This window comes from Rhodnius prolixus, unplaced genomic scaffold (genome assembly GCF_049639745.1).
Source record: "Rhodnius prolixus isolate KJV_2025 unplaced genomic scaffold, Rpr scaffold_2, whole genome shotgun sequence".
In the NCBI taxonomy this organism is placed as follows: domain Eukaryota; kingdom Metazoa; phylum Arthropoda; class Insecta; order Hemiptera; family Reduviidae; genus Rhodnius; species Rhodnius prolixus.
Genome location: NW_027411592.1, coordinates 27,765,292 through 27,783,970, shown reverse-complemented (window position 1 = coordinate 27,783,970; position 18,679 = coordinate 27,765,292). Strand labels below are relative to the sequence as shown.

Here is an 18,679-nt window from a genome sequence, read left to right as displayed (position 1 = left end):
AGATTTTAATTCCTAATTTTTTTTTTTTAATTTAAGGCATACTTCAATGTCTGGCACTATAAGATTGTTTTTTTTTGGGGGTAGGTATCTTTTCTGTCTTTTCAGTTATCTTCTCTGTATCGGCTTATCTTTTTTGTCTTTTTCCATTACATCATGCGAACGAGATAACTATGTCTCCCTCGGTCGTCTATTCAACTATTTATGAAAATTCAATTCTAATAAATTTCTCTATATTGTAGACAAAATAAATTTTCTTGTAAAACTTTTATAAAATATCCCCAGTAACCCCAATACTGATGATTTTTTTTTGGCGCATCGACTACCTTGGTCATTAGCGCCAAAAAAAAATTAAATCTCAGTAAATTATTATATATAAAGCAACAAAGTCGCACAGAAATCCAACGCACAATTTCATTCTAAAATTGAGTGTTGTTCTTTTGAACAGTGAACACAAACGGATAATGTAACAAAAGGCTGTCCTAATAAAATGATTTAAAGATAAAAACAATATAGTTAAGGAGGGAGGTCTGAGAGGTTAGCGAATTGCTACGCGGAGATCACAGGTACGAAACTAGCTTGGTGGCCCTTAGATTTTCTCTTCTTATAGCTCAAAGTCCGGTGATAGTGTTATCGGTAGTGCGAGAACACTATCCAGAGGCCAGCAGTTCGTGGAAAAAGCTCCGGGCGCCAATGACCTCAGATGTTGGCGCGCCTTAATTAAAATATGTATATATGACACTGATACGCTTGATCTTGAGGGAGTTTACCAATTTGTAATAACCATGATTAAGTGAAAAGCGGACTGTTGAACCTATGTATGTTTTGCTGAAAACAAATGTGCACGAAAAAAATGTATGCACTATCAACGTCGATTCAGTAGGTTTATTGTCTAAGAGCTGACATTGAAATCCAGACTGCAGTTTAGAACACTTAATAGAAATTTCTAAGAAAGGCAATCTCGAGAACCCTTCGCCTCCTTTGGCGAGTTTTTTTCACAGGACTCTAAGAGTTCATTCATCACTGATCCGACTTCACTGGTAACCGACTTAAATCAAGACTCTCCAATACATTTTTAAGGCAACAAAGGATAGCCAATAAACTCAGAGCGAGTTCATTTATCAGCGAAGCCTCTACAGCTTCTTGAATGTTTCAATAGAGAAAACATTGCTTGCAGAGGCGCTACAGCTCAAATGTCTTGAGATGTTATGAAGTGAGAAACTGCTCCCGGCTTCCTTAGAGTTCACTATTCGGAGGTGGAAAGTGGATTCAAAATGTGTGAATCAAATTTTTTATTTAGGTTTGTAGAGAGGAACCTGCTGTCGGAGTTAAATGCAGCTTGTTTTCCATAGAATGAGTATGTCAGTTCAGATGAGATTACTGCTGCCGAAGCCGCTTACACCCTTAAGGAGATGGGACAGAATATCTAATAGAAAGCACTATAGATGGAAAGAGCATTGCTCTACATTGCTGTAGAGAACAGAAAGAACATACATGGAATTTGAGGAATTTAATTGAACTTGTATGAATTTTTCAATCTTTAATTTCACATTCACATGCAAAAAACTGATAAGTAAATTATAATAATGCGTACATGGAACAATTAACTGGTCGTATATCCAAGATTTAATTCGCAGAATTATTCTGCCCAAAACAACCTAAATAGGCAATAAATAAAACAAGGTTATTTTTCAATCAATAGCGAATAATTTTATAAACATAATTTTTGAATCTTTGGTTTCACTAAAATATAAACTTGTATTTCATAATTATTATTAACAAAAGACATTCTGACCTTCAAGCTGTCTAAATAAATAAATTTAACATTACAAACGAAATAAATGAGATAAATACTCCTTTAACTTTTTTTTCGGACTAGATCCCTTAGAGGGAAAAATGTGTCTAATTTTTAACACTAAGTATTAGTGATACGCGAATTGCTATAATCACTTTTTTCTACAAAAATGGAAAAGTATAAAAGGGCACAGTTGTAGTAATTGTTTAGTGTCAGTTTTTTATAGAATTATAATCTAACGTGCAGGTGCTGCTGGTGAGGCATCTCGACATATCCTCATTGTCATCTCTTTCAAAGGTTCGAGCTCCTTCGTATTTACTAAATCAAATTCTCTAACAAAATAGTAAAAATGCTTGTAACACGTATTCACATGAGGTTCCTAAAAAAAGTACAGGTTATTGCCTTTCATATCTTCTTAAAAAATGTTTATGATAAATAATATTTACTTACAGCACCTATACCAACAATTCTGTCGAAATGGTGAATGTACACATGAACAAAAACCCTGAACAATCGTGCAAGAATTTTTCGGCAAAGGGGTATGAATGTCTTTGGGAAAGGTACATCTGAAAATTTACTTCAATCAAAAAACAATTCATCCGATGAATAACTGAGCGGAAAATAACTTCATTAGATACCTGTGGATACTGGAAATAATGCTTCGTTATTAATTTGAGCTTCTACCCAATCCATTAATAGCAAAACGTACTGTGGGGCGGGAAGTGGGGTCGGTTTTTTAAATTTTGCTCCATCTGCCCAAAGATATTCAAATCTTGGTCCTCCAGACATTGTTGGACATGTTTCATCTGTGCAATAATCTGAGACTGTTCCGTATATTAGATTGATTCGATTAAAAAAATCAACGACTGAAAAAATAAAAACACTTTTATTAGCACAAAAAAGGTACGCCGATAATATTTTCTGTTTTTAATAAGATAAGTAAGGGAAGGCTTTAGTTGATTGACAAATTAATTAAAATTATTTATAGGAGTGTTAAATAAATACATGAGGTACCCATTCATTTCCGTTAATTAAAAACGAAAACCAATGCAATCATTATATTCGTAAGGTGGACTCAACCTCATTTTCAATTTATAACTAAATCAATCCTAAATAAATTAGGTCTAGATAAGCAATTATTCAATAAGGACTACAGAAATTTTTCTAAAAATTAAAACAAAAAACTACTATTCAAAACCTAGATTTTTTTATTAACCCTGTAACTAAAAAACGCAATCATTAGTATAGTCAAAATATCAACCATGTACTGCAATCCAGTCGTTTAATTCTTCCCCCTCTGGCAGTTGAACCACGGAACGAAGATTTATTCCGGAATTTAAGGAAGCCTGCGCTTGCTTGTGTAATGAATACCGCATTGTACCTGGAGAAAAGCGTTTGTTGGGTCTAAAAGTCTGAAAATATAACATGAAATAACATTTATACATATGCTTAAAACAATATTTTATACTATGTGAGTTAATTATTGGTTGCTTTTCGAATTCGCTTTTTATGAAACTAAAAGGACAAATAATCCACTAGAGTAATAATTTTAAAAACTTTTTTTTTCAGTGTTAAAACAAGGCTATGGAGAAGCAATTAATTTTAAAAAGCTGACTTACCTTCCCTTTTTGGAAAAATTCCATAAAGCCGCTAAGCGACATATCAAAATTACCATTAAAAACCATTAGAATGAAAACACGGATCAAAGGCAAGGTTGTTTACATTACATCTGTGAACATTAAAACCGTTCAGTAAATTCAAAGACATATTAGCTATTTTTGGGGATATAAATTACCTTATATTTATTGAGATTTTTATATTTTCGAGAAATCGTATTCGAACTAATTATATATACAATTTAGGTAAGTTCAATTCGGCTCGCCACCGCATACCTCACATGCCTATTCTTATGTTGCTACGTTTGAATAGAATAGTAGAGTGCAGTAAGCAAAAAATAAAAATATTATTAGCACCGAGCTACTTCGAAGATTCACGATTTGATTAAGGAAAAACAAGAGGGTTACTATCGAAGGTTATAATGATAGTTCATTTTATACTTCATAAAAACTGGTGGTTGAAAATATATATTAAAATTAACATTTTTTATTGAACTTTGACTGAACGTTATTAATTGTAATTGGAAAATTGTGAAATCTTCATTCATGAACGTAAACATATGTGTGTATCTTGCAAAGCAGTGTATTTTATTTAGTCCATTTTCGTTTTTCATTAATCAGTCTTAATTATTTTGATTTGCCAATTACAACTTTTCTCTTCATTACGTAATTTCAAAATGTTTAAAAAATGAGGGAATTCGACATAGAAAAAAAAAGTTTGAAATCTTAGCAATTGTTGTCATAAGTAACCTTCTCAAAACTGTTTATTCTGTGGGAGTACAAAAAACTGATAAGGAGTAATGCAGGAACTACTATACTTACCATTGACTTGTGTTTTATTGAGAGACAGTTTAATTATTCCGTTAACAAAATTTATAATTTAAAGGGAAATCCTGCTCAAGATGACTAACCATTTAGCCGGTGGCAAAGTTAATATTTCATTATTGCAAGAACATCTTCGGAAAGAGCTTTTACAACTTATTGACAAATGTGATGGCCCGAAGGTAATTTTTATGTTTTCTTTTTTTAAAAAATTAATAATTGTTCTAAAGTAATTTAAATGTAGCCTTTTTTGATTAACATTGTGAACAAATTCAGTTACTATGAGATTCAAACGAAAAAGTGAGAATAAGATGCAGACATCATAACATTGTTTTCGAAATTTATTTATTATTGAGCTATTAAAAAATATTGAAAGAATATTCTTATTTTTATTTGAAGAAAGAGACTGTATATTGTGAAAGAGATTTCTGAATTTAAAAAACATCAATTGATTTGCAAATAGCCTAAAGTATAATACACATCTATTTATTTTAAACTCACAGATTACCAAAATCGATTTACGTAAGTTTATAAAATATAAAATTTGAATATTTTCTAAATCTAAATATTTTAACTTTTATTAGGTGTGCTGTATGTCGCCGCTTTATACTATAAGAGCTGTAATTCAGATAATGTAAATAAAATATACCCTTATATCCAACCTTATCAAGCAGTCAAAGTGCACGAAATCAGACTCAAGTTTTCGTGACTACTCGTCGCGTCGCGAGTCAAATGAAAAACGTGTCGCAGCAGCATGTGAGGACTGTAGAACGATAAAAATATCATTTGTGTTAGTTTATTGATGAGAAACAGTCTTGAACTACAAGTAGTAAAATTATGTCATTAGCGATTTGCACAATCTATTATTATTAATAATGCTTTGCATTTAGAAAGTAATCGCTTACCATCTGCATAATATGAGGTTTTGCGTAATGACTTTTTTATAATGTGAGAGAGTTGAAGAAATCCGTTGCCTTGAAAGCTTACTCTTCCTTATTTTACTGAATGATTTTTAATGTGGAAGAGCTGCTCGTTTCGTTAAATGCGAGAACACAAAAATAAGTTAAAACCCATTAGAAGTTTAGGTTGCCTAAATTTAAGGTAGATTAATCAATAATGTTCTCATTCACGATGTAATCCGCTTAGCTGGCCGTATATAATCCCCATCATTTCATTTCTGAATAATAGTAACTTTTTGGCGAATCTTGTTTGTACAAAAATCACAGGAATAAAGCAGACTATCGTGAAAAAGATATCTGACAAAGTTTTTAATCCAAATCGTTGAAAAAAATTACATAGGTAGCTTCTAACGTTTCTTACATATTTTTTTTTTTTTTTTTTATATATAAGCTCCGAAATGTACTTTAGAAATACTGTCAAAATGTTGTTAATAAAAAGTACAACTGTTTCTCAGATTTTTCTTTTAATGCATTTTTGTCTTTTTTTAGGCAGTTGTTTGGGATGAAGCCTTAGCGGGCCCAATTGGAATCATTGCAAAGTATGGGTTGTTAAAAGATCATAATGTTCAGAAAATGTTCCCATTAAAGAGTGGGAAGTTACCCCCTACTAATGTTAAAAATATTATCTTTATATCTCGACCACATTTGCATCTAATGGATTTGATCGCAGAAAATATTCATGGGTAAATAAAAATTAGTAAATTAATATAATATGTTTAAATATTTTTATAATTTCTTAAATCATAAATATTTAGTTTTAAAATTTATTAGAGAGGAAAGGAGTGGAATTAGAAAGGAATGTCACTTGTTTTTTGTACCAAGACGAAGTCAGCCATGTGAAACGAGATTACAAGTACTAATTATTTAATAAAAAAGAAGTAACAAAATTTGTAATCGTACGCTCTTAACTTTTTTGTACATTTTTAGGCCAAAGGAGTTTTTGGTAATTTCAATTTTATTGAAGATCTTCCTTGTGACATATTTCCATTTGATAGTGATTTGTTGTCAATGGAAGTGGATTTAACATTTAAGGTTATACAGATTTTTCATTTTTCTTTGCTTAAATTGACAAAAGTGTAATTAGTGGATAAACGTGCTAGTTAGTACTTTTAAGATATACCATTTAGTTTAGCATGTTTTTTTTTTTCTTTCTTTTATTATACATGTGAATATTATTAGAGCTCAAAAATGTATGGAATAATGCAAGGATATTTACAGATTTAAACGTGTCCTCTAAGGTGTTGGATATTGGTCACGAATAGGCTCATATCCTAACCGATAGAAAATCCTACTTTCATCCAATTCTCACTTGCAATCGTCATAGTATTTATTTTTTAAGGTACCAGTCTCATTACAACACATTTTCAAATCTATCCCAAAGATCCTCAATCTGCATTGCTTAAAGCGCGGACAGTCCTCATTGAAATGCGCCACCGATTCTGTACATTACTTAAATTGAATCTGTGCTTCCCGAATTACGTATATGTTGAGGAACTTGTGGAACAATATTAATTTCCGGGGACTATTTGAAACTAGTCAGAATTAAAGAAAAAAACGTGTTATGACGGATCTATTTTTATCTAGAATATTAATGATACAATACTTATTTTATTATACTAATATCGTATAAGGTGAAGTAGAATATTTCCTAAGATGTGTTAACCCTTACCATTCGTGGTATTACAATGCTGGTTAGAAACATTTTCTTAAAATAACAAATATCTTATGCATCGTTTTGTGGGTGCAAAAAAAGGAAAAAGTGTCCGTGTTGGGCACATAAAATAAGTCCTATATTTCTTGGTCTCTACGAAGATCATTTCAGGTTTTCAGACTTCCGATTATTTCTTTTTTTATCTAAGGTACTCTGAGAACTTTAGCGCTATGATTTTTTTTTTAACTTTGATCTTTTTATTGCGTAACTTTTCTATTTGCAAGTAATAGTAATATTGCTAATCATATACAGGATTTTTATTTGGAAAAGGATCCCACTTCTTTGTACCAAGCTGCACAAGCCATTATGCTCATTCAAACACTTTACGGTAAAATTCCTAGAGTTTCTGGTAAAGGTGAAACAGCCGCTCATGTTTGGTCTTTAATGGGTCGACTTTCACATGAAGACAGGTATGTGCAATTAGAGATAATAACGAAATACTTTTATATTTTATGTGTGCTACAATTATTCAACAATTAGGCAAAATTTCTTAAAATTTGTACTTTTACTAAACATTACTTTGCCAGTTGTATAATAATGATGAGTTAATCGCATTAGGAGGAGCCCTCTTTTATGCTTTGCTAAATGCCACCATGTAGGACCTAATAATGATGTTTTTTGTCTATTAAGAGATTCTCAAAACCCTGCTCATAAATGGAATCTGTACTTAAATAGATAGATGAGACGAAATTAAGTATTTAAAAAGAAAAGTGTTACGGTCAATTAGAGGACCATTCTTGGAAAATGTATTAAAAAATAATTTAAGTTAGAAAGAATAGTGAAGTCAAAGAAATCTACGAAGATGAAGATCGAATAGAAGAGTTGGGCCGTGGTTGGGGAATTCACACAGTTTGGATTGTTAAATTGTCGTGAAGAGGTTATATGAGTACCTATTTAAAAAAAAAACAACGAAGTAGATTCCGTATAGGACAGCTGCAGAGTGTGGAGGAGTAAAGGACAATTTGAAAAATATGGCATCACATCACGGTAAGAAAAGCAAAGGATCAGGACCTCTAGCAAAATCAGGTTGTTCTTCAGGCAAAGAAAAAAGTTTTTCAAAGGTCAAAGAGCCACAGGTTGAGGAAGAGTAATTTTATGGTTTATATTTTAGATCTCCACTTGGGAATCCAATACGCAAACCGCATAGCTAAATCTCTTCCCCTTAATTAAATTTATTGAGAGATATTTGTTCCCTGGAAGGGTTTGCATCACCAAGCTGGGCAATTCTATTTTCCGTGTGTACAGGAACATGTGGCAAGAAAATAAATGAGATCCTCACTAACCTTAGCGACCAAATCTATTCTTGTTTCTTTTCTGGCTAATGTTTATCATTAAAAGCTAAAGCTTTCCTCTGAGCGTCAATAGACAGCTATAGTATATTTTCCATAGATCATATATGATTCACCTTTCATGTTTTCATTGAGACTGTGCACTGTGGAAAAATCCGCATTTAAGCCCCCTATACTCGAACTGTTTTGTTATTGCTAGTTAACTCGCAAAATTAGTGTTTCCAGTTTGCAATTAACTATGTGAGGTGGACAATGTAAAAAACTCTGACCAAATAAAATCTGAAATTTTTGTAGGATTTTATGCCATATATCCCCAAACTTGAGGCAACATACCAAGGCACGAAATTCATTTGAAAACATGAAGTTTTGCATTCATTTGTTGGTAATGGATTGATATAACATATGTACATTAAGTTATTTATATTGTAGGCTCGAAACAAAAAAAAAACGGAGTTAAAGAACTTCAAAATATATTTATAGCGATTCTCCTACTTTTTACATAATACCACCTCCTTCCATAGATGGTAATCTACTACCACTGTAAAATTTTTGCTATGTTAGAATTTATACATAGATTGCAGCAGTTTTTAAAAGCGTTTATTTTATGCACGAGTAAAAAAAAATATGTTAAGAACCACATTTTCAACTTAAAGCAAAACTTTAATTTTGGTGTCATCGGTCGGTTTACCTCCTTCCCTAAAGAAAGGAGAAGTATACGAAAATAAGTCAATATAATGAACCTATATACATTGTAATAATATTTAGTAAAAAATTCCAAGTCAGACAAGTATAAGAGAAATCCTTATGAGTTTTCAAATATAACATGTATTCTGTGGTAAATATCTACATAATGATTTCAAATAACTTGATGTATGATATAATTATATTATTAGGAAATTAGATAATTAGAAAGTAACTTATTTTCATTTGTTCCATTTAGGACTTTTCCATCGGTATCACAAATAGATCACTTAGTTCTTTTAGATAGAGCTGTTGATCTTCTTACACCGCTAGCTACCCAGCTTACATATGAAGGACTTATTGATGAGATATTTGAGATAAAAAACAGTTGAGTAATTTTTAGTGTTTTAATTTTTAGTGGTCATTTACTAAACAGCACTAAGGTTATGTAGTCTTTTTTCTATATTAATGAATTAATTAATTAATGACATAGCAAAGCCTTTAATCTGAAGAAATAATGAAATATATGTATAAAATGATAAGAAGAATGTGTCAGAACCATCCAAATAATGACAAAAAGTATATTAATCTTTTTGAAACATTGTCGATTTGCCCTTTGTCTAATCATTGGTTACCTATTATTTTGTTTTTTTTCAGCTTCTGTTAATTTACCAGCTGAAAAATTTTGTGATACAGATGATGAACCAAATGAAATTATGATTGACAAAAAACAGGTTATACTTAATTCTGGAGACGAATTATATGCAGAGATTAGGTAGTAGCTTTTCAAGTATTAACATTGTGTAAAGTAAAACGAACGAGTATAAATATATATTTTATATGATATAAAGTAACTGGATAAGCGTGAATGTTGTAGTTCGTGCCTTTAGTCCGTTAGCATAGCAGTTCACCTGTTAAACTGTGGAAACACAGCTTTCTAAGGTTGCCAATTGTTAGTTTTTTTTTCTTTAGGAGGGGATATTATGTTCAAAAGTAATATTTCTTGTTGTGGAAATAGAGGTGTTACTATTTGTAGGATCAAGCCTTTTAAAATAGTAATGTTTGTAGGAGCGTTGGTCTCGGACAGTCCTGACTGACGATCTTGTACTTCGTCCGTGATTTCAGTAGTCAGATAGGAGTAGTTAGGTGCTTTTTCTTGTTCGGTTCGGCTTGTTTTTATGAAGGATTTTAAAAAAGTTAATCAACCGCTGAATTTTCAGTGTTGATGGTTTTGGATGACTCTGAGTGGTGTTTTGGGTTGAGATTAAAATGCTGAGCTCCTGCCACTTTACCTACTTTCTAAATTACAATAATTCTTTGTGTGACCTATTTGTTCATTGAGGAATGACTTTCTTTTTCTGGTTACCTCTATGCTTACGAATTAGTAGATGTGGTTAGTTCCATTGTCGGTATTTACTAATAAACTAACTGCGAAAATTGGTGTTGCGACTGAAAGATAAAATTCTTATCAGCGAGTCTGAAAATACGGCTTGGTTTTGTGTCGATTCTTTGTCTTTGATTGAATATGGGGTATTCTTATGACTCTTCCTTTGGAGATTTTACTGATCTATCGTGCCTTATAAAAAGGCATGAGGCCAGATTTAATCGGCATGGGCACCCAACTGGCAGGACCGCTGGGGGGTAGGTGTGCCGTTTGCCTTGACCAGCAGTGGTTGTGTGTAACCTTACTCATGACTCACTTGATTAGTGGTTATTCGTATCTGATGAAGAATTTAAATTAAGAGAAATGTACGCATACATTTGTATAAATGTAGATTATTAATGCTTATATTAATTTTTTTTAATTTAAGGCGCGTAAAATTTGAGATCGTTGGATGCAAAAGATTAGTATTATTTATAATATTATTGAATCTGTTATTATTTTTATTCATTTCTAGTAAGAAAAGCGCAGAAATTATGTTTGTAATTAATTCATGTATTTATGGTTATTTTTTAAGAGATAAGAATTTTAATGCAGTTGGTGCTGCTTTAAGTAAAAAAGCTAAATTAATTTCATCTCAACTAGAAGAGAGACATTCAGACCAGAGTATGGAAAAAATGAAACAGTTCGTGGCTAAATTACCACATATGATGGCTACCAAAAAGTCTCTAGCCGTTCGTACGTATTTTTTACTGTTCTTTATTTGTACTATAGTCCTCGTTAGAATAATGATTTTTAGTTTTTTATTTCATTTTAGATACAACAATAGCTGAATTAATTAAAAGTGTTACGGACTCTAACGAATTTCTCGATTCGCTTATGTTAGAACAAGAACTGATGATGGGAGTTGATACCGAGAAAATACAGACACACATTGAAGATTGCATTGCACATCAACAACCCATTGTCAAGGTTAAAATCTAAAGTTCTATTCTAAAAGTATTAAATTTACTATTTACTAATTTGGTTTTACTGATATTTTCTGATCAGCGGTCAATTATTAACAAAGAAACAAGGACTGTGAAGGACTTAACGAAAACTAAATAGACCGAACTCTTCTTTCCTTGAGTTATGCATTCCTTATTTATGTTTAAAAAAAAGTGAACACGCATTTTTTTTAATGAAGATTTAGGTTATACGTACATTTTTGCAAAATTCGAATTATCCCTAGTTGTTTATTGGTTCAATATAGGTCGTTTTGATGGAACGTGAACTCCCTTTAAAATTTCCCTATTTCTAAAATCCATTCGCAGGTTTTCTTCAGCACAAGTTTTGATTGCAAATTAATGACCATAAACGGAAGCTAAATCCACCTTTTCTTCCACAACTGTCTTAAGAAGTTTTTTGCTGGGAAAATATTCTAATATAAATTGTAGACATAGACATATATATATTTTATTGTTAATGAAAAATCTTTCGCAATATTTGAGTCTGGTACAGAAAAACAAGAAAAAACAAAGAAAAACAAAACCAAAAATTCAAATAAAATAAATTTTGGATCTACATATCTGCAATACGAAGCTTAAAGAAAAACGTTAAACCTGTTTTAGAAAAAAAATAATTCAAGAAAATAGCTTTTCTTTCTAGTAGAGCAAAAGAAAGTAAAACATACTTGAATATATATTTTGTTTTTTTATTTGAAAGTTTGTAACAAAAAGAACATTGTTAATCGATGACTTTTCAACCAACTCGTTTGAAATGTTTTTGCAATAGGTATTAAGATTAATATGTATGCAGTCGGCAACCAATAGTGGACTAAAGCAAAAAGTTCTTGACCATTATAAGAGAGAGATTATTCAAACTTATGGCTTTCATTACATCTTGACGCTTACAAATTTGGAGGATGCTGGCTTAATAAAAGTTCAGGTAAGCTCGTTAATGCAGCCAAAGATAAGGCATTTTGAAGCTTACTTGAAAATGTAGCATTTAATAGTTAGGTTTTCCAATTAATGTACCTTAATTAAAATAATAAAATAAATAAAAAGTACGTTGGATTACACGTAGATCAAAATAATTACTTCTCTTAAAAGTTATTTAGTGTTAGCATAGGATAAAAGAACTTTTAAGACCTCTTGGATCTTTGTTTAGTACACTCAATGCTTGGTTAATTTTATGGTTAATACCTTCAATCTAGAGAAACAACAAAAAGTTGTCACTATTATTTGCACTTACTCTAGGAACAGTATTTGGCTATTACAACTCAATTTATTCGTATTTATTTATTATTTATAGCTGAAATTTCAGTTTCAACTTTTTCTAGTCATATTAAAATTTTGGATCGCTTAATATAGTATTTGAAAAATCAATAATAAATATTTAATTAATATGTAACGATTATATTATGTAGAACCCCTTTTGCTGCAGTTCTTTGGAGTGACCAAGTCATGTACTGATATATTTTTTAGTTACATCTTATAAGTCTAAATATAATTTAAAGTCAGAAAAATCTAAAACAATTATAAAATCAGAAGCCAAAATATTTTTAGATTTATGTAAAATGTGATTAATTACAATTTCTTATCCATGAAATTAAATTCCATTACGATCAAATGTCTAGTGAAGAAAAAAAGAAAAACATCTTTATTTTTGCTCCAGCATTTTATACAAATTGTATATTTTTAATTGTATCTGTCTGTAAAGTTTTGTAGTTCGTCCCTGTGGCTTTAGTCACCTGATTCTGACGGCCTGTTTTCTGCCCTAGCTGTTGTCCTGCTTCTATAATTCGTATGTTCTTAAAATCCTTAGATAGTCCTATCTACGCAATCTTGAACTTTACTACCAGCTTCCAGTGGATTTTTAATTCAGTATGAACCAAACGTAAAAAACCCTGCAATTTCAGCGATGCAGTTTTACTGGCATCGGGACGAAAAACTAGCTAAAAAAGTCATTGTAAAAATGTATAAAGTAGTCTGGAGCCTTGCAGTTTCAGAGATGTCCGTCGTTAAATTAGATAATTGAGCTGTCTGAGAATTAGGTAGGCCAGTCTTACTTTCAGAATAATGTGAATAGTCCAGGTTAGTCTCTTGTCGTGTTGAGTGTAAATTGAAAATGGATGGAACTAAGAACAGAACTGGGCCCTGAGAAACGCAGCCTTCTAGACCCGTCAAGATTTTTGGTCAAATTTATTACTACCGCGAATGTTGAGCCCTATAGAAAAAAGTTATTGTTATTCGTGCTACTTCCTGAAAAGTGAACACAATAATCAAGCTTTGTTTAAGGTCAAGCTTTATATTGCAAAGTTCTGTTCTATTCCGAGAAAGAATATGGGGTATACCCGTCTAAAGATCTGACCAATCTGTCAAATAGCGCGGCCCCATCTCCATTGTAATCGACCTCAACCACTTGATCAACCACTATACCTGATTTTCAGCCAGGAGCTCACTTTCACTACCCACGTTAGCCCAGAGTCAGCGGGGGAAAAGCGCACTTCGGTTCTGTCTCCCTTGTTCCGCCGAAAAAAAGGAATAAAAATCTCAATTAGAAAAATATATACACATTAAAAGTCAGTAGTATAAACAGCCACAGCTATAAAAATATTTGTCTTTGATGTTCCAGCAAGGGTCAAGAACGTATACAGTATTAAGGAAGACTTTACGTTTAACTGTAGAAGATGGCAGCGAAACAACACCTAGTGACATCTCATATGTTCACAGTGTATATGCACCTTTAAGCGTAAGATTGGTCCAACATTTGAGTAGAGCAGGGTCATGGCGGTCTGTCAATGATGTAATCAGCTTGCTTCCAGGGCCTTCCATTGATACAACACAGCCACTTTCTGCTAATCATCATAAGAGAAGTACTAAATGAAATACTAAATAATTTTTTTTTAATTTTTGATTACTCATCGACGGCTGCGGTTTTGTCAATCACGGACATTCATTTAACGTTTAATATGGCGTACAAGTTTTTAGAAAGTAATGAACATTGTTCAAAAAGTTGTTGTAAACCTCTCTGGTACTTACCTACTCCACAGCACGCGGTCCCTCTGACGCGCGCGCTCTCCTTCAGTTTCTGTAAGCACACATTCACCCTCACACTCACACCACCATTCACAAAGGTAGAGGGGAGGAAAAGATATAGTTAATTAGTTAGCTATTTATTACTTAATTACTTATTCTAACGTACAGACATATATACGTAATCACCCACTATAATAAATTTCCAAAACATAAAAATCCTGTAATGAATAACAGTAATAAACGAAAAATATCACTTAAAATAACTAATAACAAAATAAACTGAAACTCTTTTAACTAAATAAATAACCTCTGGTTAAACGATAATTACTAATTAACAAGAGTTAATGCCTGAACCCTGGTGAGTGATTATGGGTGCACAGAGGGGTTTAATCTGAGATCTGGCTCACCTCACGCCAATCGGCTAGTTATTCAATTCGCAGCAACTCGTGGACTTCTCTCGGCAATGGCTTACCAAGTTCTGTCTCTGTCACTTCTCCCCACCACTCACCAGGGTTCTTTACCTTACCGAACTCTGTCCTCTACTTATTTATTATTATTAGTCCGTTGACTTTCTTAACCGTACTGCGCACTACCAACACTTTACACCAATTACATTATTGTTGTTACAATTAGAATTAATTTTAGTTTGTGGGGGATTGGTCGTAAATCAAATAAACTTCTTTATCAATGATCCTCTATAAACCATTAGTAATTTTAACATCTTGGGCTAACAAAAAAGTTATTTGGGTGGAAGGATTTTGGTGTAATAAAATAATATAGACCTCTTTGATCATCCTCTCCCTCAAATGGAATGATAGGTCTCCTTTTTAAGCAATATCAATATTGCAGCTTTTCAGGTGATAGTATTAACCGCTTATGAACTTTAAAGATCTAAACATATTTAAAATGATGCTTTTTATGATCACCTAACAAGTAAATTAAAGGATTTAATTAATTGTTAAATTATTTCTTTGTAAAAACTAGGAGGCTCTATTGGTAGCCAAATATCTGGAAGTCAAATGGAGACGCCTAAGATTGTTATGGTATTTTTTCTTGGTGGATGTACTTTTTCAGAAATATCTGCTTTAAGATTCTTGAGTCAGCAGGAAGATGGTAAGAAAAAGTAATTGTTATTTAAATATTTGCTACAAATTAAACTATCTGCTATTTATTTATTTTTTTTTCTTTGTAGCCAATGTTGAATACATCATAGCAACTACAAAATTGATCAATGGCAATACTTTCATCAGAACTCTCATGGAGCCATTAGGAAAAGCCTATTAGCAGTATTTTTGTGTAAATTATTTCGTACTTCATTCCAGTAAAGTTTTATCTCGTCGTGGCGCTTCAATTTGGATCAGTACACTGGAGAAAATTATCAGTCCTCGAAAGAATATTTATTACGAACTATTTGTAAATATTTATTTATTGATTATCAACCAGAAACATATATTTTAGTTTCATAAAGAAATGAATGTAGGTAATAGAATTTTTGCCAGCTGGATACAAGTTTTAGCGATTTATTTTTTTCTTTTCTCCTCTTCAGAGATTACATGGTAATAGATTTTTTTATATTTATTTTATTTTTTACAAATTAGTGAGTACATACAGTGTTAAAATTTTATATATATATACATATATATATATTTGTGTACAAACATGTATTTTTAATAGAAATTAAATAATCATTCATCAGCCACAAGACTTGTTCCAAGGCTAGGTAGAAAAAAGTCTTCCGTGTGCTAAAAATTGAGAATGAAACCCTTGCATATGGAACAGTTTTTGACCGTCTGGGAATTAATTTGCTTGCTTCACTCTCAGCACTTGTTTCTCGGTGTACCCAAATATGTCTCAGCATTTCTTGTTTGCATTTCTAGAAGGATCAACCTCAAGTTACTGAATAAACGTTTTTGACCTTTCTTCATCCCTGCCGCTGGCATAGACCCAGATCCGCTTTTTAGACAATAGCTTTCTATTTGTCTGAGGCTCTAAAACGCTCTAAAAATGGTGTTTTTATTAAGGTAACATTTTAACATAAAAAGTCTCACTTTCTGAGTTTTTTTTTTTTGTAATTTTGTTCCTTTCTATAAAAGCTGTAGTGAAAATAAAGGGAAAATGCCAAGATAGTTGTTTTTTTTAATCTATTACGCACACAAAACGGTTCTTGTCTAAGGAGTCAAGTTCAGAAGCCGTTAGAGAATTGCAATGTTGTGCGTTATAGCCATTTTGCTAAAGAAAGGTTGACCTATTATAAATAGATGGCGCCGAAGACGTTACCATTAAGAATTGTGTTGAGAGAAAGTCGCATGATAGTGTCATATATCAGATTAATAACTTTTCCACTGACCGAATAGAAAGTGAATGAAGAGAAAACCTTCCAACCCCTAATATTAATTTCGAGAAAAATTTTCAAGTTAAGAGAGAAAAGGCTTTAAGTTCAGAATATGTTAAGTTTAAATAACATTTTGAGAGCTATTTTCTAGAAAGAACGCTTCTACGATGTTGCACTTTGGGTTGATTGATTTCGACCAAACTTAGTATTTAAACATTTCGTAGTATTAAAATTTTGTAGATAAATCTGTACATCAAATTGCAAAAATAATAAGTATTTTGGTGAAGAGTATATGCAGCTTTTGGAATGCAAGAATTAAACTTTTTGATGCAGTAGTTTCGGCGACCCATCTGTATGGATCGGAAATCTGGGCTATGAATTACTTAAATGTGGTAGAACGAACCTATGTTAGGTTCTTTAAACAGTTACTATGCTGACCTAAAAATTCACCAGATTATATAGTTAGATTAGAAACGGGTAGATTGCCATTAAGTGTCTTCATTTTAAAGAGAATTTTGTCCTTTTGGACTAAAATTTTGGCAATGGCAGAGGATAGGATGCATTGTTTCAATGCATTGAGGAAATTTGACATTTAGATAAAAAACAATGAACTAGAAATTGGTTCTCCCAGCTAAGTCTATGGTTTTCTATTGTAAGTAAATGTGATTTAATTTATTTCAATGATTTAAATTATGTCAAAAATGCAATACCAAACATATTGGAAAAATGGACCAACCATGTAATTAGTTTGGATGCACAGCGAGCAAACAACTCCGGCTATTATATTTAAAGAGATATAAGTGGGTTGGGGTGTCAAAGGACTATCTATAGTATAATTGTGTTATTGACAACTAAGAGTAATTAGCTAATTAAGAGTTTCCAGTCATAGAGTAATCAAAATATGGTTTAGAAAGGTGGACATCATACAATAAATACCTATTCCGTCTGTTCATTATGTAACCTGAAACTTATAAACAACGAGCCTCCAATGGTATTTACCATAATATATATAAGAGGCTGTCCCTGGAAGAGAATTATTTGAATCTGGGACTGGAGAGGTCTCAAATCAGTAGCTTGATTAAAGTGATGGCTGAAGCCCTAAATTTAAATTTCAAACCATATAATGTTGGAGGAAATTATCAAAAATCTTATCTCAAATTATAATCACAAATTGTGAACCAAATAATTACCGAAATTCATGCTAACCATAAAATCCACTGAACTAAATTATTTCTCAAATAATTTTTTTTAATAGACTCCTTTAATCAGTGCTCTAATCACTACATGAGTAATAGAGGTGTATAGTTCGTGACGAAAGGACCGGTGAACCAGTTCTACTGAAGGTCTTTCCTTCTCTGACCCTTATTCACTTGGTCCACTATTTCACAAGTACCATCGTTCACTCGTACTCCGGTTCCAACGTCACTCGTTCCACTAGTTCCATAATCACAGGTCTCTCGTTCACTGTTCCTTTCGTCCTCATTCAGTCGGCCTTTCTCTTCTGTCGTTCACAGAGAGGAAAAACTGCGTTAAAATAAAATAAAGAAATAACATTTCTTTATCATTTAAAAAGTAGAACAGGTTCGCCACCAGTAATTGTAGAGATATCTAATGAGTTACTAAGAGCTACTGAGGAAAAACATGTATAAGATATCCCGTAAAGTAGTGAGGGTTCACAAGCACCAATTTTAATCGGTGGGAAGATTTCGACGACGTGGCGATAACAACTTAAATTACCAATTCGAGGGATATGGCATCCATTCCTGAACTTGATAAATATATTTCAGCAGGGGAAATTAGTCTATCTTCATTTATATTTATTGTCCACAAACAGCGAGTTCGGTGCCCTGTGAAAAAACTTTTCTGAAGCATTCTTTTCTTAACTGAAGCCCAGAGGAGCTTCTAAACTTTCAAAAATCATTTTTATTAACGGAAATTTTGAATGTTAAATTGTTTTATTTATTTGTGTTTTTAAGTGAGTATTTTCAAGTAAAAGTTGAACTTGGAATTTTTACCAAGTTTTCGACCTCCTCTTCTGGGCGTAGCTATTGACAATTGCAATATTTTTTACATTGTT

The 18,679-nt window shown here is 32.1% G+C and overlaps 3 protein-coding genes across 10 annotated transcripts in view; 1 reads left to right on the top strand and 2 right to left on the bottom strand.

Annotated features, from left to right (window-relative positions):
* Positions 1-1,517: 1,517 nt before the first annotated feature.
* Positions 1,518-4,369, bottom strand: Mob3 (MOB kinase activator 3). Of its 3 annotated transcripts, none has more exons than XM_074118745.1 (6): positions 4,231-4,369; positions 3,412-3,521; positions 3,054-3,204; positions 2,431-2,658; positions 2,243-2,358; positions 1,518-2,171 (listed from the first exon to the last, which is right to left on the bottom strand). In XM_074118745.1, exons 2-6 carry the CDS (start codon positions 3,475-3,477, stop codon positions 2,028-2,030), a joined length of 705 nt encoding a protein of 234 aa, XP_073974846.1. In that variant the 5' UTR covers positions 3,478-3,521; positions 4,231-4,369; the 3' UTR covers positions 1,518-2,027. The 3 variants fall into 3 exon arrangements, with proteins under 3 accessions (XP_073974846.1, XP_073974845.1, XP_073974844.1); XM_074118744.1 differs by lacking the exon at positions 4,231-4,369 and adding an exon at positions 3,685-3,842; XM_074118743.1 differs by lacking the exon at positions 4,231-4,369 and adding an exon at positions 3,588-3,821.
* On the top strand, positions 3,857-16,392 carry car (vacuolar protein sorting-associated protein 33A). 3 transcript variants are annotated; one of them, XM_074118727.1, is made up of 14 exons: positions 3,857-3,970; positions 4,295-4,412; positions 5,679-5,872; positions 5,961-6,042; positions 6,117-6,221; positions 7,153-7,310; positions 9,130-9,257; positions 9,528-9,645; positions 10,829-10,989; positions 11,069-11,223; positions 12,025-12,177; positions 13,867-14,107; positions 15,255-15,383; positions 15,463-16,392. In XM_074118727.1, coding segments are annotated over exons 1-14 (1,836 nt in total). In that variant the 5' UTR covers positions 3,857-3,968; the 3' UTR covers positions 15,555-16,392. The 3 variants fall into 3 exon arrangements, with proteins under 3 accessions (XP_073974828.1, XP_073974829.1, XP_073974830.1); XM_074118728.1 differs by lacking the exon at positions 3,857-3,970 and having other exon boundaries at positions 4,272-4,412; XM_074118729.1 differs by lacking the exons at positions 3,857-3,970; positions 4,295-4,412 and having other exon boundaries at positions 5,742-5,872; positions 5,945-6,042.
* Positions 16,062-18,679, bottom strand: part of LOC141449361 (beta-1,3-galactosyltransferase 1-like) — a 32,529-nt gene continuing 29,911 nt past the window's right edge. For 2 of the 4 annotated variants that reach the window (XR_012455477.1, XR_012455480.1), the window contains exons 7-8: positions 17,793-18,103; positions 16,062-16,268 (exon numbers count right to left, since the gene is read on the bottom strand). The gene's annotated coding sequence lies outside the window, so the exon portion shown is untranslated. The remainder of the gene's footprint in view (positions 16,269-17,792; positions 18,104-18,679) is intronic. The other 2 variants (XR_012455478.1, XR_012455479.1) reach the window with 2 other exon arrangements.

Excerpts from the sequence above, each read along its gene's own strand:
- Mob3 (XM_074118745.1), bottom strand. The coding sequence starts at position 3,477 with ATGGTTTTTAATGGTAATTTTGATATGTCGCTTAGCGGCTTTATGGAA. Across the intron at positions 2,659-3,053 it reads CGACTGGATTGCAGTACATG|TCGTTGATTTTTTTAATCGA; the intron begins GTTGATATTTTG and ends TTATTTTTTCAG. Across the intron at positions 2,359-2,430 it reads ATTATTTCCAGTATCCACAG|ATGTACCTTTCCCAAAGACA; the intron begins GTATCTAATGAA and ends GTAAATTTTCAG.
- car (XM_074118727.1), top strand. Across the intron at positions 6,043-6,116 it reads CATGTGAAACGAGATTACAA|GCCAAAGGAGTTTTTGGTAA; the intron begins GTACTAATTATT and ends GTACATTTTTAG. Across the intron at positions 6,222-7,152 it reads AAGTGGATTTAACATTTAAG|GATTTTTATTTGGAAAAGGA; the intron begins GTTATACAGATT and ends AATCATATACAG.